The sequence below is a fragment of the Populus trichocarpa genome, chromosome 17 (assembly GCF_000002775.5).
Source record: "Populus trichocarpa isolate Nisqually-1 chromosome 17, P.trichocarpa_v4.1, whole genome shotgun sequence".
In the NCBI taxonomy this organism is placed as follows: Eukaryota; Viridiplantae; Streptophyta; class Magnoliopsida; order Malpighiales; family Salicaceae; genus Populus; species Populus trichocarpa.
The window spans coordinates 10,349,794-10,365,123 of NC_037301.2; the positions used below are offsets into that span (position 1 = coordinate 10,349,794).

General features: G+C 37.2%; 3 protein-coding genes across 6 annotated transcripts; 1 reads left to right on the plus strand and 2 right to left on the minus strand.

Moving 5' to 3' along the window:
* Positions 1–1,846: 1,846 nt before the first annotated feature.
* On the minus strand, positions 1,847–5,228 carry LOC112324751 (uncharacterized). Of its 4 annotated transcripts, none has more exons than XM_024589108.2 (6): positions 5,072–5,228; positions 4,802–4,966; positions 3,621–3,694; positions 3,435–3,514; positions 2,727–2,878; positions 1,847–2,128 (listed from the first exon to the last, which is right to left on the minus strand). In XM_024589108.2, exons 1-6 carry the CDS (start codon positions 5,073–5,075, stop codon positions 2,049–2,051), a joined length of 555 nt encoding a protein of 184 aa, XP_024444876.1. In that variant the 5' UTR covers positions 5,076–5,228; the 3' UTR covers positions 1,847–2,048. The 4 variants fall into 4 exon arrangements, with proteins under 4 accessions (XP_024444876.1, XP_024444875.1, XP_024444877.1 ...); XM_024589107.2 differs by having other exon boundaries at positions 4,802–4,969; positions 5,072–5,214; XM_024589109.2 differs by having other exon boundaries at positions 2,731–2,878; positions 4,802–4,969; positions 5,072–5,210.
* A 122-nt stretch (positions 5,229–5,350) lies between these two features.
* Positions 5,351–8,280, plus strand: LOC7467875 (pentatricopeptide repeat-containing protein At3g29290). Its single transcript, XM_024589106.2, has 3 exons — positions 5,351–5,535; positions 5,799–7,576; positions 7,894–8,280. The coding sequence occupies exons 2-3, from the start codon at positions 5,825–5,827 to the stop codon at positions 8,083–8,085; spliced, it is 1,944 nt and encodes a 647-aa protein (XP_024444874.2). The 5' UTR covers positions 5,351–5,535; positions 5,799–5,824; the 3' UTR covers positions 8,086–8,280.
* Positions 8,281–9,046: 766 nt separating this feature from the next.
* On the minus strand, positions 9,047–15,284 carry LOC7484562 (chaperone protein ClpB3, chloroplastic). The gene is made up of 10 exons (XM_024589103.2): positions 14,799–15,284; positions 14,497–14,715; positions 13,786–14,023; positions 13,221–13,416; positions 12,723–12,777; positions 12,429–12,579; positions 11,822–12,130; positions 11,191–11,456; positions 10,005–10,928; positions 9,047–9,547 (listed from the first exon to the last, which is right to left on the minus strand). The coding sequence occupies exons 1-10, from the start codon at positions 15,036–15,038 to the stop codon at positions 9,221–9,223; spliced, it is 2,925 nt and encodes a 974-aa protein (XP_024444871.2). The 5' UTR covers positions 15,039–15,284; the 3' UTR covers positions 9,047–9,220.
* Between the last annotated feature and the right edge of the window lie 46 nt (positions 15,285–15,330).

Consider the following 15,330-nt stretch of genomic DNA (forward strand, 5'->3'; position numbering starts at 1 on the left):
GATCTCATGGAAAGAAAAGTGAAAAAAATCATGAAGTTCAATCCTTAACCAACTTAATGTTTAGGATGAAATTGAAAAAAAAAACCTAAAAAATTCTTAAGTCAACTCGAGCTAATCTTCGAAACTAGTGACCCAAGTCATGAGACAATAATTAATTTCATAGAAGGCAAATCCATAAAGATCACAAAGCCAAATCCACAATCAATAAAATATCGAGGAATGAAATTTAAAAAAAAAATAAAAAAGGATAAAAGACAAAACAAATAGTAATCAAAAGCATAAAAACCAAATTTGACATAAAAATAAAATAAAACCAAATGTGTGAAAGATGAAATTGAAAAAGAAATCAATCAAAAAAGGATAAAAAACAAAACAAATAACAATCAACAGAATAATAATCAAATTTGATACAAAAAACAAATAACATGACATCTTTCAATTTTGGTAGGCTCGTGTAATTCTCGAAGAGAGGAGAAAGGAAAGAGGGAGGGGAAGAGTATGGGGTTACACTTCCAACGCTTTTGTGGAAGTCGTTGTTTAACCACTTGGAGACTCTTCATGACCGCTTGAGTCTCGTGGACACCTCCCACCCACCTGCTAGCCTATTTGACCTGCTTGTTTACCTCATTTAACCCATTTATTTTTTTAATTTCTATTTTGATCACTTAACATTTAATTGTTTTAAATAAGCTGAATTTTATTTTATTTTGCAAAAACAAGCATCAACTGAACTAAAACATTTTTTTTAATATTGCAAGATCTCCGTATTAAGGCAATCAAAACAAACTACCTAATCAAATCCCAAATAAAACCAACATGGAGAGATCAATTTGAAAGAAAAAAAAGTTGAGAAAACCGAAATTAAAAAAAGAAGAACATGAACCCCCCCATTGACCGTAAAAATCAATTCATGATGTTAGCCAAAAAAATGGGATTGGATATTCCTTTAAGCTTCAAATATGGTCCTTTGAAGTTCTAATTATTTTAAATTAATTGAATTGAATTTTGTTTTGTAAAACTAAGAATTAACCGTGTGACAAAATATTTCCTCAACATCTTGAGATTCTCATATGCAAGCATAAAAAACAAATCATCAAGACCGATTTCAAATCAAAGCAATGTAAAACGACCACATAAGAAGAAAAAATTGAAGGACCAAAGCATAAAAAATAAAAGGGACCAAAAAAAAGGGAAATCACTGTAGGAATGAGCAGTGGATTCATTGATGCCTATTAGTTTTTTTTTTCAATAATTATAATTTATAATAATAGGAATTTTGCAAATATTCTCATTGGAGGGCTGCCGGCCTGTCCTCTGGTTGAATTTGAGTTTTGCCGTATGAAAATGGATTCCTCTGCGATGCCATTTTCCAAATTCTTATAAGCAAACCAGTTGGTTTATTATTGATACTGGACACAGAAGTGACAAGACCTCAGGTTGACTTGACAAAGAAAATGATCCTTCTCCCCGTTGTTGGGTTTTGAACTATCTGAACTTTTTTGCCCTTCTCATCCTTTCCCCTATGCAACGAGCGTCTAGGAAGAGATGCGGCATTAAGGGCTATTCCTAAGCTCCCCAAGGTAGAAAGCCTTAATGTTAGTTAAATTGCGCTTTGGAAAGCAGGCCCCAAATTTGTTCATTGTGCACAAGATGGGCACAATTTGGATGGGAGTCTATCGAGCTGTAAAAAGAATTGGTAACGAAATTTAACAGAGCCCTCAAGTTCAAGATGTCTGGATGGATTTTCCCTGATATGAATAATACGATAAACAAAATAATCTAATAATCACTTTTTAAGGAATTGAAGCAGTAGACCTTCTTCTTCTTTATCAGAGAAACGAAGCAGTAAATCATCAAAGCCTTAGTTTCGAAGTGCATATTTGATCTAGAAGACTTGTCTCAATAAACTTGGTTGCATAATCAAGCATTAAATTGCTTATTTTATGATAACGCAAAACAGGTATAGCTGCATGTGATTAACTAGCTTCTTGTCATAGATTAACATATAGTATGCAGTAGCATATACAGACAAGGATAGAGGTATATCTCTATTGAATCATAGTCTGCTTAATACCAGCATCCTCTGCTTCAAAGTCCAATCCTGAAATGCTCATCCTCCCAATGTTAACTGCACAATTTCAAACTTCAGCGAGTTGATTGCTTTTAAAGCTCTAAACAGTTCATATATCGCCTTGCATAAACCAAATGCTGTAACATTACTTAAAGAAGTTCCAAGTTTGGGACACCATATGTCAATGTGAAAACAAGTATAAGAATCAATATGCCATTTAGTTCCTAGGAACTTGCCATGACCATAATTCAATATGTATAATTCTGTCCTATCTGTTAAATTGAGGATGAGTGTGATCAAGGACTCAAACTTGTGCAAAAATGACACGCAGTGAATTTGACTGTCTTTTAAAGCGTCACAAATTATTTAAGCTTGTTCTGGAAAGTCTATAGTAATTTGATACGGAATCAGAAAATTTTGTGACATTTAAATGCTGTAGCACTTTTCTCTGTTAAAATTGACATGAACACAAGCTAAGTTTGTTTTGCTCGTCAAACAAAACTATTATTTAGCTGAATCAGTCAAAAGACAGTTAAATGCTGAATATGGTGCATATTTCTTGTAATGCCACATAGGGGTTGACGTTTACTGCTTGGGCTAATAAAAGATTCAAAAAATATCCAGTGGGCAGTAAGGTCAGATAGAAAAAAAGTACCAACAGCATCTAGCCCAGCCAATTTCGGCATGAACTGCTTGATGTGGTCTTCAGCTGCTTTGTCAGCTTTCAGTGTCTCACACTCAAATGAAACATGAATCTTTTTCTTCCCATGCTTTTCTTCTACCATACCTACAATATCCTTTTCCCAGCTGTTACACACAACATAGGACATGTTAGTGCAATAATTCATCTCTGAGGGTCTATATTTGAACAGAGAAACAAATCCCAGTTTCTTAATAAGAGATGGATCTAGTAGTAAGCTCAAATACATTGAGGGATTACAATTTAAATTGGAGTGAGTGATAGGAGCTGTCACAAAATGTTATCAGAATCAAGCTTAAATAATTCAATAATTTCTGAGGAACACATGGAAGTTTATGAACTATACTTGAATTAATTGCTAAAAGTCAATCAGAATATAGCTTGTGTAAATCAGTAATCACTAATTACTGGGATGAGGTTTATCATTGACATTTTATCCATAATCCAATTGATGAAAACATATGTCACACTTGCATGCACAAACTAATTATGGAGCACAAATACAGAAGATAATAAACTTGCATGAGTTAAAACAAACTTAAAAACATCAGAAAGTTTGTTTTTTTAAAGAAAAAAATAAATAAAAGAAAAGAGTCATGAAATGGAACTGATTCCCAACTCAGATGTTAATCTGAAACTAACAGTAAATCCCAGATGGCTTACCCATGAGCTTGATCAACGTTATGGAATCGAGCAGCATCATGGCCTTTACACTCAACTACAACAGCTTGTTCTTTCCCACTCTGTTATAAATTAGAGACAACCAAAACAAACAAAAGGTTGGTTAACAACAGCCCGGAAAAAAGAAAAGAATTACAGAAGGAAAACGAAGAAACAAACACGCCATACGTTGAAGTCAACAATTGTAAGTTTGATCAGGCGATAATCCTCTCCTCTGCTACACTCCCTCTCACAAGCTAATTCTTTTCACCATAAAAGAATTAGTTTAGAATAGGAAAATAATTCGCGGAAACATATCAAAAGTAAGTCTTTATGGAAAGATTTTTACATCAATTCTTACAGAAGATGGCCACTAAGCAAATTTTGTTTCAAGAAAATGTCTCTAAGATCTAGAAACATTCTAGGCAGGAGAATTATTACATAGACTCAGTTTTTGTAAAACAAATCAATCATGCTGGCACATCAATGGTAATATGTCCAACCTGATATGCCCCAACATGATTCATTTGGTCTAATAGACCAGGTCATGAAAAAATATCTCCCCAGCAAGTGTAAGCACTTGGATTCACTTGTTATTTGAATGTCAAAACACTCAGAATGTCACATGTATACATTTCCTTTTCATAATTGTATAGGTTATATCATCATTGCAAGTCCAAACGCAGGACTCCACTATCGTGCGATTGGTGAATACCATCAGGTAGTGCAATGAGTGCTCGAGAGCATGAAATGAATTTGGAATGTTAGTACCGCATATGGAGCTGCCAGAAAGTCTTAACAGCAATACAATTTATGCCAGAATGTGCATTCAAATAACCAAAAAGCTTCAGTGTGACTTTACGATTCTAAATAGTTTCAGTTTCTTCCCGCATAAATAATACAAGAAAATAACTAGTTCTTCTTTTTCGTCTTTTCACAAATCAGCCAAAACAGAAAAGAGAAATTAGCAAGAACCAAATATTAAGAGACATGCTTTGTATGATTTTTAGCATCTTTATACACTGTAAATGAAGACCTCTAAAAGCACTAATTTTCGTTGGTGCATCTATAATTTCTCGCAAACAACACCATGAAAACCAATTTGTAGTAATATTATAAGAAAATTTGAGAAATAAATATTATTGACAAATAACACTCTTCCAAGTTCCAAATATTCCCTTGCACCAAAAGTTCTGGCGGATAAAAGACTTGAAACTTTGGTTTGTTTTTCTCTTTTCCTGTCCATAGTTCAAGTACAGACCTTGCATCCATTTCTTTTTTCCAGACCAGTAACACTTCATTGACCCACTTAGGCATAAGCATACATTTAAACACACACATATACATAGTGAGGTGGGGATTAGGGGTACCAGTGCCATGAAGACCATAGCAAATGGAGTGGGGCAGCTGAATGAAGTGACCGGAAATGGACCCAGATGGCAATAATGCTATAGAAGCTACTCCTTCCTTCACCACCTCCACTTTCTCACTCTTTGATGATTCCACTTCAAACAGTTCTTCTCCCCCTCCTTCCTCTGCTATAAAACATATTATGCATGTAAAATAAATAAATAAACTTTAGAAGCAGAAATAAAACTATAAACAATTTCCATAAAAAGAAAAAAGAAAATGAACCTTACCCATCAACTAAACTTCTTTACGCAAAGAAAAAGACTGAACCTTTTTTCTTGCAATTGATTCTCTCTTTTCTACTATGGCCAAATATAGGGTTTTGCTTTGTTTTGTTAACAAAGGAGTCCCTGCAGTAAAAAGCAAGCTGCTTTTTCAAAGGTGAAATACAAAGAGGCACAAAACGATGACGTTTAACATGGCTATTGAATATTCCTTCTATAAAACGGCTTCGTTTGCCTCTTTATACAATAATCTTTCCCTTCAGATAATCCTATATATCTCCTCCCTCTCCTCCTCCTCTCTCTCCCTCCCCCTCTCTAAAGCTATTTTCACTTTTCACTTGTCACTTTTCGTTGTTTCTACAGAGATAGTGCTTTAAAAGATCAGGATTTGTGACTGAACTGGGTCTTCTCCATTCGGTTGTTTCTGAAAACTACATAGCTGTTTCATTTCTCACTCTTGTTGAACTATTGTAAGTGCCCAAGTAGTTTAACTTTTGTGGGTTTGATGTTATTTTCGAAACTTTCTAGTATTTTACATGAAAGTAGTTTCCAGTTGCAGGTGGTTTAGTCTTTTGAAGCAAAGATAGTTCCTTTTTTTTTTATGAAAAGGATTGTATAGTGTGTGTGTGTGTAATGCAATTGGGATGCTTCCAAGTTGGGTTGTTCTTGTTATAGAGGATTTAGATTGAAGTGAATATTTGCATATTTCTTTTTTTATGTTATGTTATTTCAGTTACGGGAGAATTGTTGAGGAACTCAATGCTAGTTACCATGAAATGGCATGGGCTTGCTTGTCAAAAGGGTGTGTATTTTCCAAACAATGGTAAAGATAGAAATTGTTGTAGAAGTTCTTGCTGTGGTGGATATGGTTGTTCAGCTATGAAAACAAGGAGAATTCATGTGGGAACATGTGAGCTCAATGTGGTTTCCGTGTCAATGAAGGGTCTTACTTGGTTTGGATGTGTTCGATTGAAGTTGCCTCAGATGGGTTTGCAATTCGGGTCCATTACAATGAGAAATTCGCTGGCTGTATCAGGCGTGGTAGCTTGTAATGAATCTAAGTTGGTTTCCGAAGATAACAGACAAAAAGAATTGATTCGAAGAGGAATAGACCAATTTGATAAGGATCCTCTTGGACAAAAATTACCTCCTTGGGGAATTGTCAGTGACAATTCTGAGTTGGTTTCTAATGAAAAGGAAGAACAAGACTTGGTTGAGAGTGGAAAAGACCAATTTGACATGGATTCTTGTGGACAGAATTTGCCACTTCAGCAGGGATCAGATATTAATAATGAAAAAATTGTTCAGTCACCATCACTTTTAAACAATAGGGTTACTGTTAATGAAAGTAGGGTGCATTTTTTAGAGGAAACTGATGAAAATGAGTTATCAAGAAGGATTTTGATGCTTAGTAGATCTAACAAGATTAGAAGTGCACTGCAGTTGCTTAGGTCCATGGAATTCTCAGGCCTCCAACCTAACAGACATGCTTGTAACTCTCTTCTCTCTTGCCTTATAAGACACGAACTGCATGAGGATGCTTTGAGAGTTTTTGAGTACATGAAGAAAAATGAGATCACAACAGGCCATGCATATAGCTTAATACTGAAAGCAGTTGCAAGTACCAAGGGTTGTGATTCAGCACTTGATATGTTTACTGAATTGGAAGCATTTTCCAGAGAGAAGAAGGATTTTGATGTAATTGTTTACAACACAATGATATCTGTTTGTGGCAAGGAGAAAAATTGGGTTGAAACTGAAAGAATATGGAGAAGTATGAAGGAAAATGGCTATCATGGAACACAAGTTACTTACTCACTTTTAGTTAGCATTTTTGTTCGTTGCGGTCGGAATGAGCTAGCTCTTGAAGCTTACAGCGAAATGGTTCAAAATGGTTTGAAACCAAGAGAGGATACACTGCATGCTGTTATTGGTGCATGTTCAAAGAAGGGAAATTGGGACTTGGCTCTGAATATCTTCCAAAATATGTTGGATCATGGGCTGAAGCCAAATCTTATTGCATGTAATGCATTGATTAATTTACTTGGGAAAGCAGGGGAAATCAAACTAGCATTTAAGGTCTTTAAAATTCTCAAGTCTTTGGGTCATACACCTGATGAGTACACATGGAATGCATTGCTCAGTGGTCTATACAGGGCAAATCAACATGTTGATGCTCTTCTGCTCTTTGAGAGACTAAAAAGAGAACAAAATTCTCTATTAAATGAACATTTATACAACACTGCTCTGATGTCATGCCAGAAACTCGGTTTATGGGATAGAGCTCTTCAGCTTGTATGGCAGGCGGAAGCTTCTGGGCTTTCAGTTTCAACAGCATCTTATAATCTTGCTATTGGTGCTTGTGAAGTTGCTAGAAAGCCAGAAGTTGCTTTGGAAGTTTATGAGCACATGGTTCACCAGAAGTGCCCTCCAGACACATTTACCTATTTGTCGTTGATAAGAAGTTGCATTTGGGCATCTCTTTGGGATGAGGTGGAGGAAATACTAGATGTAAGTTTATTTCTGAACATTCTATCCTTTTTGTGCTCGAGAATAATCGCATACAAAGATTAATCTAATCTGTCTTCAGGCCTTCACTCTTCATGAACTCCGTGCTTTTCTCTGAATTCACTCTAGATAAACTTATTCACATAACCTGGACTCTGTTAAGGAATCAGGAGCATAAAAGATGAGCTGCTTAGCGTTACCGAATTTTAGTTTCATAAAAGTTTTGTCTGTTGCAAGTCAATTTCTTGTATCTGGACCTTTTCTTGTTATAGCATTGCAAATGGTTCAGAAATAACTGATAAATTCCGTTTCATCTGCAGCAAGTTGCACCAGATGTCTCCCTCTACAATGCTGTAATCCATGGAATGTGCTTAAGAGGCAAGACTGAATCAGCAAAGAAGCTGTACATGAAAATGGGCAAGAGCGGTCTAAAACCAGATGGGGCCTTGATGCTCCAGAACTTGCGGAAGAATTCAACTAAAAGAAGCAGGTTTTCTACCTGCCGTAGATAATCCACATGGAATCATATCCTTAGTACTGTAACTTAACATCTAGGAAGAGAACACAAATGAAAGAGCATGCTGTCGATCGTTGTTTTGAGTCTTTTGACTTCTGCAAATATCATGGGACATAGTTGTGCCATGATATAGCAAAGTAAATTACCCATGTCTAGTCTTTAGCTATACAAAATATCCCAGTTCCAATGCTCCCTCTTCCTTGATTCTAAGGTTGGCAACAATGGTATATCCTCTATATTCTATGATTGAAGGCATTGTGAGCCAACCGGGCTGGCAAATTAAGCAGTCCGAACCATTCCGAATTCCCCTGATTGCCCATGTGCTGAACAATCTACCGAAGAGAGTATTTATTTCTTGTCTAGAAATATCGATGACAATCTCTCTGAACATGTCTTGGCTATTGTCTCATGTCCTTTTTGTAGAGTGAAATGGCAGAACGTGTTCTTGGCAGCAAGACTGTCTCACTAACATGACATCAGCAGCTTAAGAGATATCTGCTGCTAATCAACAGAAGACGTGGACATCGTATGGTGATGTTTTCTCTAAGATCATGACTTTAAGCAATTTATGATATAGAGATTCTGAGTTACAAAAATATAGAGACGCACTGGCCAACTCGTCAGATCATAATAGCAGCACAACCAAATACATTAGAAATGACTCTCTCCGATCAATTTTTACTCGCACCTTTTCCATTGTTTTCTCCAGTTCACAAAATTTCGTAAATGATTCAGACAGCTTAATTGAAATGAAATATTAAAAACAATGGTGTCAATATGGATAGCCAATTTCTTCAACTGGAGCATGCATGAAAACTCTGGTCTATGAAATAGATTATTACGTCGCTCTCTTGTGCATTTAACACTTCAGGAACACTAATCGCCCCCAACTTTGGCAACCACTTAAGGCATAAAAAATACAAGTGTAGGCACGGTGTCCATACCTTAAAACAAAATAGCATAAACCTCGAGACCTGTACTTTTATAATGAAACATTATACAAGATGGAAAAAGCCATTTAGTTTTATAATGGAAACATCATACAAGATGGAAAAAGCCATTTAGCATGAGCTACGAACCCTCTACACAAAATGTATAAAACCTATATAGTGTAGTGAAGCTATAAACATTCAGACAGTTCGTGAGAAAACTCGATTTTCTGCAGCTGCTTTTTCTTCACTAGTTTGAAGACGCTTGAAAACTAGCTTTTGCTGGGGGAGCTGCCCATTAGCAAATGCTGTAACCTCGGTGTCTATTAAGACAGAATCCTCATCCTTGAATTCCCCTCTCAAGATACCCTTGGCAAGTTCGTTTTCAACATACTGCTGAATCACCCTTTTGACTGGCCTAGCACCATAGTTGGGATCGTATCCAAGAGTCCCAAGAAGGTCTCCAGCTGCATCAGTAACCAATACTCTTATCTTCCGGTCTGCAAGCCTTTGCTGGACACGTTCAAGCTGAAATGCACAAGCAAATATGGCATAAGCAGTCAGTAAAATGCATCAAAACTGGATCATCATGCAATAAGCTACACTCAGTGTAAAAAGCATAATCAGGTTAACATTGAAATTCAAATTAAATTGCTCCATTGTTAACAAAGAAAGAGGTCATTTCCCATGAGTCTCCATGAAGAGTTGTAAAAGATCCAGCACACCTTGGAACATATACATGCAAGCACTACAATTCAGCTAAATGGTAGGCAGGCTCATTTACCAAGTCCCAATCTTAATCTAACAGGCTGCAAGATGATTGCAGTAAACTAGGATGCAAAACACAATTATTAATTTGGGTAATACGATCAAGAATAGACCAAACAAGCTCTGACCACTTTTATGTAATAATAATTTATAGCACATTGCAAGGAGATTCGCTGAAGAAAAATATGATCAACCCAAACAAACTATCCCAACATACCTGTAACCTGACAATGCTGTTTATTTGATCACGATCCAGAGGCTGGAAAACTATGTACTCATCAACCCTGTTCATGAACTCAGGTCGGAAGACTGATCTAGCAGCATCCATTACCCTCCTCTTAATTGTTTCATAAGCTACCTCCTTTGGCAAGTCATCATCAGTGTCAAGTATGTATTGTGAACCCACATTTGAAGTCATAATGATGACAGTGTTTGTGAAACTGACTGTGCGACCTTGTGAATCAGTCACCCTACCATCATCCAAAATCTGAAGGAAGATATTAAATACATCAGAATGAGCCTTTTCTATCTCATCAAAGAGAATAACTGCATATGGCCTCCTACGAACTGTCTCTGTCAACTGGCCCCCTTCCTCATACCCTACATAACCAGGTGGGGCGCCAATTAATCGTGAAACTGCATGCTTTTCCATGTATTCGCTCATATCAATTCGTACAAGGGCTTCTTCAGTATTGAACATATAGGAAGCTAGGGCTTTAGCTAGTTCTGTTTTTCCAACACCAGTGGGGCCCATGAACATGAAACTAGCAATTGGACGGCGAGGATCAGAGAGACCAGCACGAGATCGCTGAATGGCCTCAGCTACTGCTTTCACTGCAGGGTCTTGACCCACCACACGTTTATGCAGCTCTTCTTCCAAATGCAATAGCTTCTCCTTCTCAGATTGTTTAAGCTTGGAAACAGGGATGCCAGTCCACTTGCTAACAATTTCAGCAATGTCATCACCTGTAACTTCTTCTCTCAGCATGGACTTTCCTGACTTCATGTACTCATCCAACTCCTTTTCAGCACTTCCAAGTTGGCGTTGCAAAGAATTCAGGCTCCCGTACTTCAATTCAGCAGCACGATTTAAATCATACTCTCGCTCAGCCTGCTGAATCTCAAGATTGACCCTGTCAATCTGTATAAAGCAAAGGAATAAACATTAGCTTTGAGATTGTCACATCAATAGGCATTTTATTACTTATTTTTTAATGATTTTTGGAAAATTTGTTTTGATAATAGTTAAATTACATAGGAGTTCACACTCACTACTCCATTATGCTTGTCTTTTCAAAACTTGTGAGCGTGGCAGTGTGCAACAGAATCGTTCTCATGCTGACTTATCTAGTGTATGTGAAGAGAAAGTTAACTTCCGACGAACATTCATGGTAAAATAATACCTCTTCCTTAATTGACTGAATGCGTGTCATGACAGACTTCTCGTGCTCCCATTGCTCTGTCAGCTCAGCTTGTTTCTTTTTTAACAGGGACAACTCAGCATCAAGGCGGCTCAGCCTATCTTTTGAAGCTTTATCCGTATCATTTTTAAGAGATAACCTCTCCATCTCCAGCTTTAATACTGAACGGTTGATTCCATCAAGGGCAGTAGGCTTTGAAGTAATTTCCATTTTCAGTTTTGCAGCTGCTTCATCAACTAAATCAATAGCTGCAATTTGAAAATACATGAGCACTTTGTGGACTTGTACTTCTTATAAATAAATTGTAGACACATTTGGCGTTGTAGGAGCATGATATACATGTTCATGCAAACCACACAAGTTTATGGACCAAATATAAAACTTAAATACAAATTTCATGGACAGTTGATATCTCTTCTTTATAAATTTAGCATATGATAATGAGATTTAACATTAGTTTTGGGATAATGACAAACAGGCATACAATTGTTTTTGCACGTCCTACCTTGCTGGCCAAACATGCATTATAGGAAGTCAACATTGAATGATCTAAACAACATAAATTATCCTCCAGCCTTTTAGGCTGTTATATATCTATGTGCATCAGTTTTACCTTTGTCAGGTAAAAATCTTCCACTGATGTAACGATCAGACAGAATCGCTGCTTCCACAAGTGCACTGTCAGAAATTCGGACTCCATGATGCAGCTCATATCTTTCACGCAGTCCCCGGAGTATAGATACTGTATCCGCTACTGTAGGTTGATCAACAAAAACTTGCTGGAAACGACGCTCCAATGCAGGATCTTTCTCAATATACTTACGATACTCATCCAGTGTTGTTGCACCAATGCAGCGCAACTCTCCTCTGCCAAGCATAGGCTTCAAGAGATTGCCCGCATCCATCGCTCCATTTGTGGCACCTGAGACAGGTATTAGAAGGACATTATTGATATCAGATATATTATCAACAGTTCATTAACAAACCTCATCTCACATTTAGGACAGCTAGTATTGATCTGGACCACATTCACATCTCTATTATATTAAGAATAATCTGCTTCCAATCTTTAACTTCATCCACATTTCAGGTATGTGCCACGAAGTAATGGCATTCTAAAAAAAAATACATTTAGTTCTACTTTGAGAGAATTCAATTCCATAAAGACATATGAGCTCAAAGGAATAGGATAAAGTAAAGATATCTGATATACAGCTTACCAGCACCAACCACTGTGTGAATCTCATCAATGAAAAGGATAATCTGACCATCTGAATCCGTGACTTCCCTAAGTACAGCCTTCAATCTATCCTCAAATTCCCCTCGATATTTTGCCCCAGCAATGAGTGCACCCATGTCAAGGGATATTAGCTGTAAAGCAACATCTAACGAAATCATTACCAGGTTAAACAGTAGACACAGGTTATGGACAATGCAGCCTCTCCTCTGAATAACATGAGAGAAAAAAAAAAAGTTTCAGTGAGTGGAGCTTAAAATGGGCATATAGAATGCACCTTGCGGTTCATCAAAGCTTGAGGAACATCCCCTTCCACAATTCTCTGGGCAAGCCTGTCCGAAAGTACAGTCAGAGTAATGTATACATTCTAGAAATAGACCACTGAGATGTAAAGCAGATCCAGTTAAGGCAGTCAAACTAGACAAAAAAATATTTAACCACCCCCTATGAAAACATCCTACTGCATCCAGAAGCTCAAACCAGGTCCGTAAAACAAGCATGCTTCACTTGGGACTCAGCACAAACTTTGAGTACCATTTTCACTATTTTAATATGTTCTATGAGATAAGTAATATAGTGAGAATAACATTGAGGATGTTTGTTTAAGCTGCAAGTCAGAAAAATTTCAACTAACTTGTAAGGCCAATTACTGATTAGAAGTAAAGCCAGAAACTTCTCAGATCAAGAACCCAATTTATCAGAAATACCCAAAATCCCAGTTGATCCTACTTTAATGATATTGCCTCTGTGAAGAATCAAGCATTTAAATGCTTACCCTTCAGAAATTGCAGTTTTCCCCACACCTGGTTCACCAATTAGCACTGGATTGTTTTTTGTTCTCCTGGAGAGAATCTGGATGCATCTACGGATTTCATCATCCCTGCCAATAACTGGGTCAAGCTTTCCTGCTTTTGCCATGGCTGTCAAATCCTTTCCATACTTCTCCAGTGCTTCATACTTTCCTTCAGGATCTGAAACAAACTAACAACATTTCAGATATGCTTCATGCAGAAATTTAAGCATTGAGAGAAACAAAAACAAAACTATAAATCATTTATCAACAGATATGAAGCTGAGTACAGAGACACATGAAAAACAATATTTTATTAGCAACCATCTAACATATTGAAAAAATAGAAATTTTTCCTTGTCCCAGGAACATTAGTTCAACCCAGATGGTTAATAGTTCCTGCCTCCTGACCCCAGCATGCTGTTCCATTAACAAGAACTTGAATCATATCACAGTTTAAACTTGAGAAAGAAAAAGCTTTATTGCTTTCAAGTTTATCTTGAATACACACACACGAAAACACAAAACGCTCAAAGGGAAAGTATTCAACCTTGGTCTATAACTGATTGGCGTCCCCTTATGGATTCTATTGCAGGTTTCAGAGTTTGTAGAGATATTTGAAAATCTTTAAATAATTGCTTCCCAAATCGTTGATCTTGAGTGAATGCAAGAACCAAATGCTCAACAGAAACAAATGAATCCCCATACTCTTTCTTGTATTCTCTGGCTCGTTGGATCAGGGCCTCCAAGTCACGTCCCAACATTGAACCAGCAGAATCGCTTAGAACCTAGCATAATAAGACAAAGAGAGAAATAAAGTGATAATTTGGTCATCATAAAAGCTCCAGACATGAGATTTCAAACCTGTGAAATTATAGGTTCGTGGACATGATCACATTTCAAGCTTTAGCTTCAAATGAGGGAGGGTCCACATACAGATCGTAAGATGTGTCAGCCAGTTTTTCTAGTGCCCAAACCTGGTGTTCATGACTTTAACACTAAGGTACTAATCATGTGCTGGTCAGATTTCTAAGACATCTTATAATCAATGCCTTAAATTGCATTGAAGATTGACAACCTACACACCACATTGCAAAGAAAGCTTTGATATTCAGGGATCAAATGATTGAGCAACACCACATTGCATCTCAACTTCCATAAGCAAGGCAATTTTTGGCCAAAAACTTCACTTGAACCCACACAAAAACATGTTAGATGGGTACTAATAAGCACGAAAGGAGAGAAAAGAGTAGTAAATTACCTTGGGCTGGCGTTGGATAAATTTATCGGTGGCTTCAAGAAGACGAGTATTATCAACCCCAACCTTGGAAAAGATACGGCGAGCAAGGCCATTCTTTTGCTCCAAGAGGACTTTCATCAAATGCTCGGTCTCCACTATCTGATGTTTGTTCTCTTTCGCCACATCTGGGGAAGATACAATTCCTTGCCATGCCATGTCTGTAAATTCTTGCTGTGTAATCTGTCGAGAAATAAAATAAAAAATAAAATCCAATAATTGGCATCACTACTGTAGATAGTTAACTTACTTATTTACTTACTTACCCTTCCATTAGAAGCATCACATCTAACAACAAAGGAAGTGGGTCTACTAGTCCTCTGAAAACGGGCACCATTTCTCTTCAACTCAAGCGACTTCACAGAAGTCCGCCTTCCAGCGAAACTAATAAGAGACTTTTGAGGCAACAAAGCATTCCTAATGGAAGCTGAATGTGAAAGGGGAGATGATGAGGAAGGACACAGACTCACTCCGGTAAACGACGCCGCTGTAGCGGTGGTTGCCATTTTGGCTGAGCAGGTGGCAAGCCAGTAATACAGCTTGGAGATTGACAAGAAGAGAGAAGTGAGCTGGAAGAAATTAAAGCGAAAGAAAAGGACTTTACTTTAATTTAGAGTGAGAATGAAGAAGAGAATAAAATAAAAAAGAATTCTATGTATCGGAGGCTGTAGCGACTAGCGAGTAAGCGAAACCTGTGCTGTTTGTTAAAACACAGAAGAGAAGATAAAAGAGAGAGAGAGAGGGGTCTGTGGAGACTTCTTGAAAGCTCTCAAAATTGGTAGAAAAGCGTGATTTTAC

Coding starts and splice junctions, on each gene's coding strand:
- LOC112324751 (XM_024589107.2), bottom strand. Junction 3,695..4,801: donor CTATGGTCTTCATGGCACTG/GTACCCCTAATC, acceptor TATGGTGAAAAG/AATTAGCTTGTGAGAGGGAG. Junction 3,515..3,620: donor TTACAATTGTTGACTTCAAC/GTATGGCGTGTT, acceptor AATTTATAACAG/AGTGGGAAAGAACAAGCTGT.
- LOC7467875 (XM_024589106.2), top strand. CDS start 5,825: ATGCTAGTTACCATGAAATGGCATGGGCTTGCTTGTCAAAAGGGTGTG. Junction 7,577..7,893: donor AGGTGGAGGAAATACTAGAT/GTAAGTTTATTT, acceptor TTTCATCTGCAG/CAAGTTGCACCAGATGTCTC.
- LOC7484562 (XM_024589103.2), bottom strand. CDS start 15,038: ATGGCAACCACCGCTACAGCGGCGTCGTTTACCGGAGTGAGTCTGTGT. Junction 12,778..13,220: donor AAAACTGCAATTTCTGAAGG/GTAAGCATTTAA, acceptor ACTTTCGGACAG/GCTTGCCCAGAGAATTGTGG. Junction 9,548..10,004: donor ACAGCATTGTCAGGTTACAG/GTATGTTGGGAT, acceptor TGTGCATTTCAG/CTTGAACGTGTCCAGCAAAG.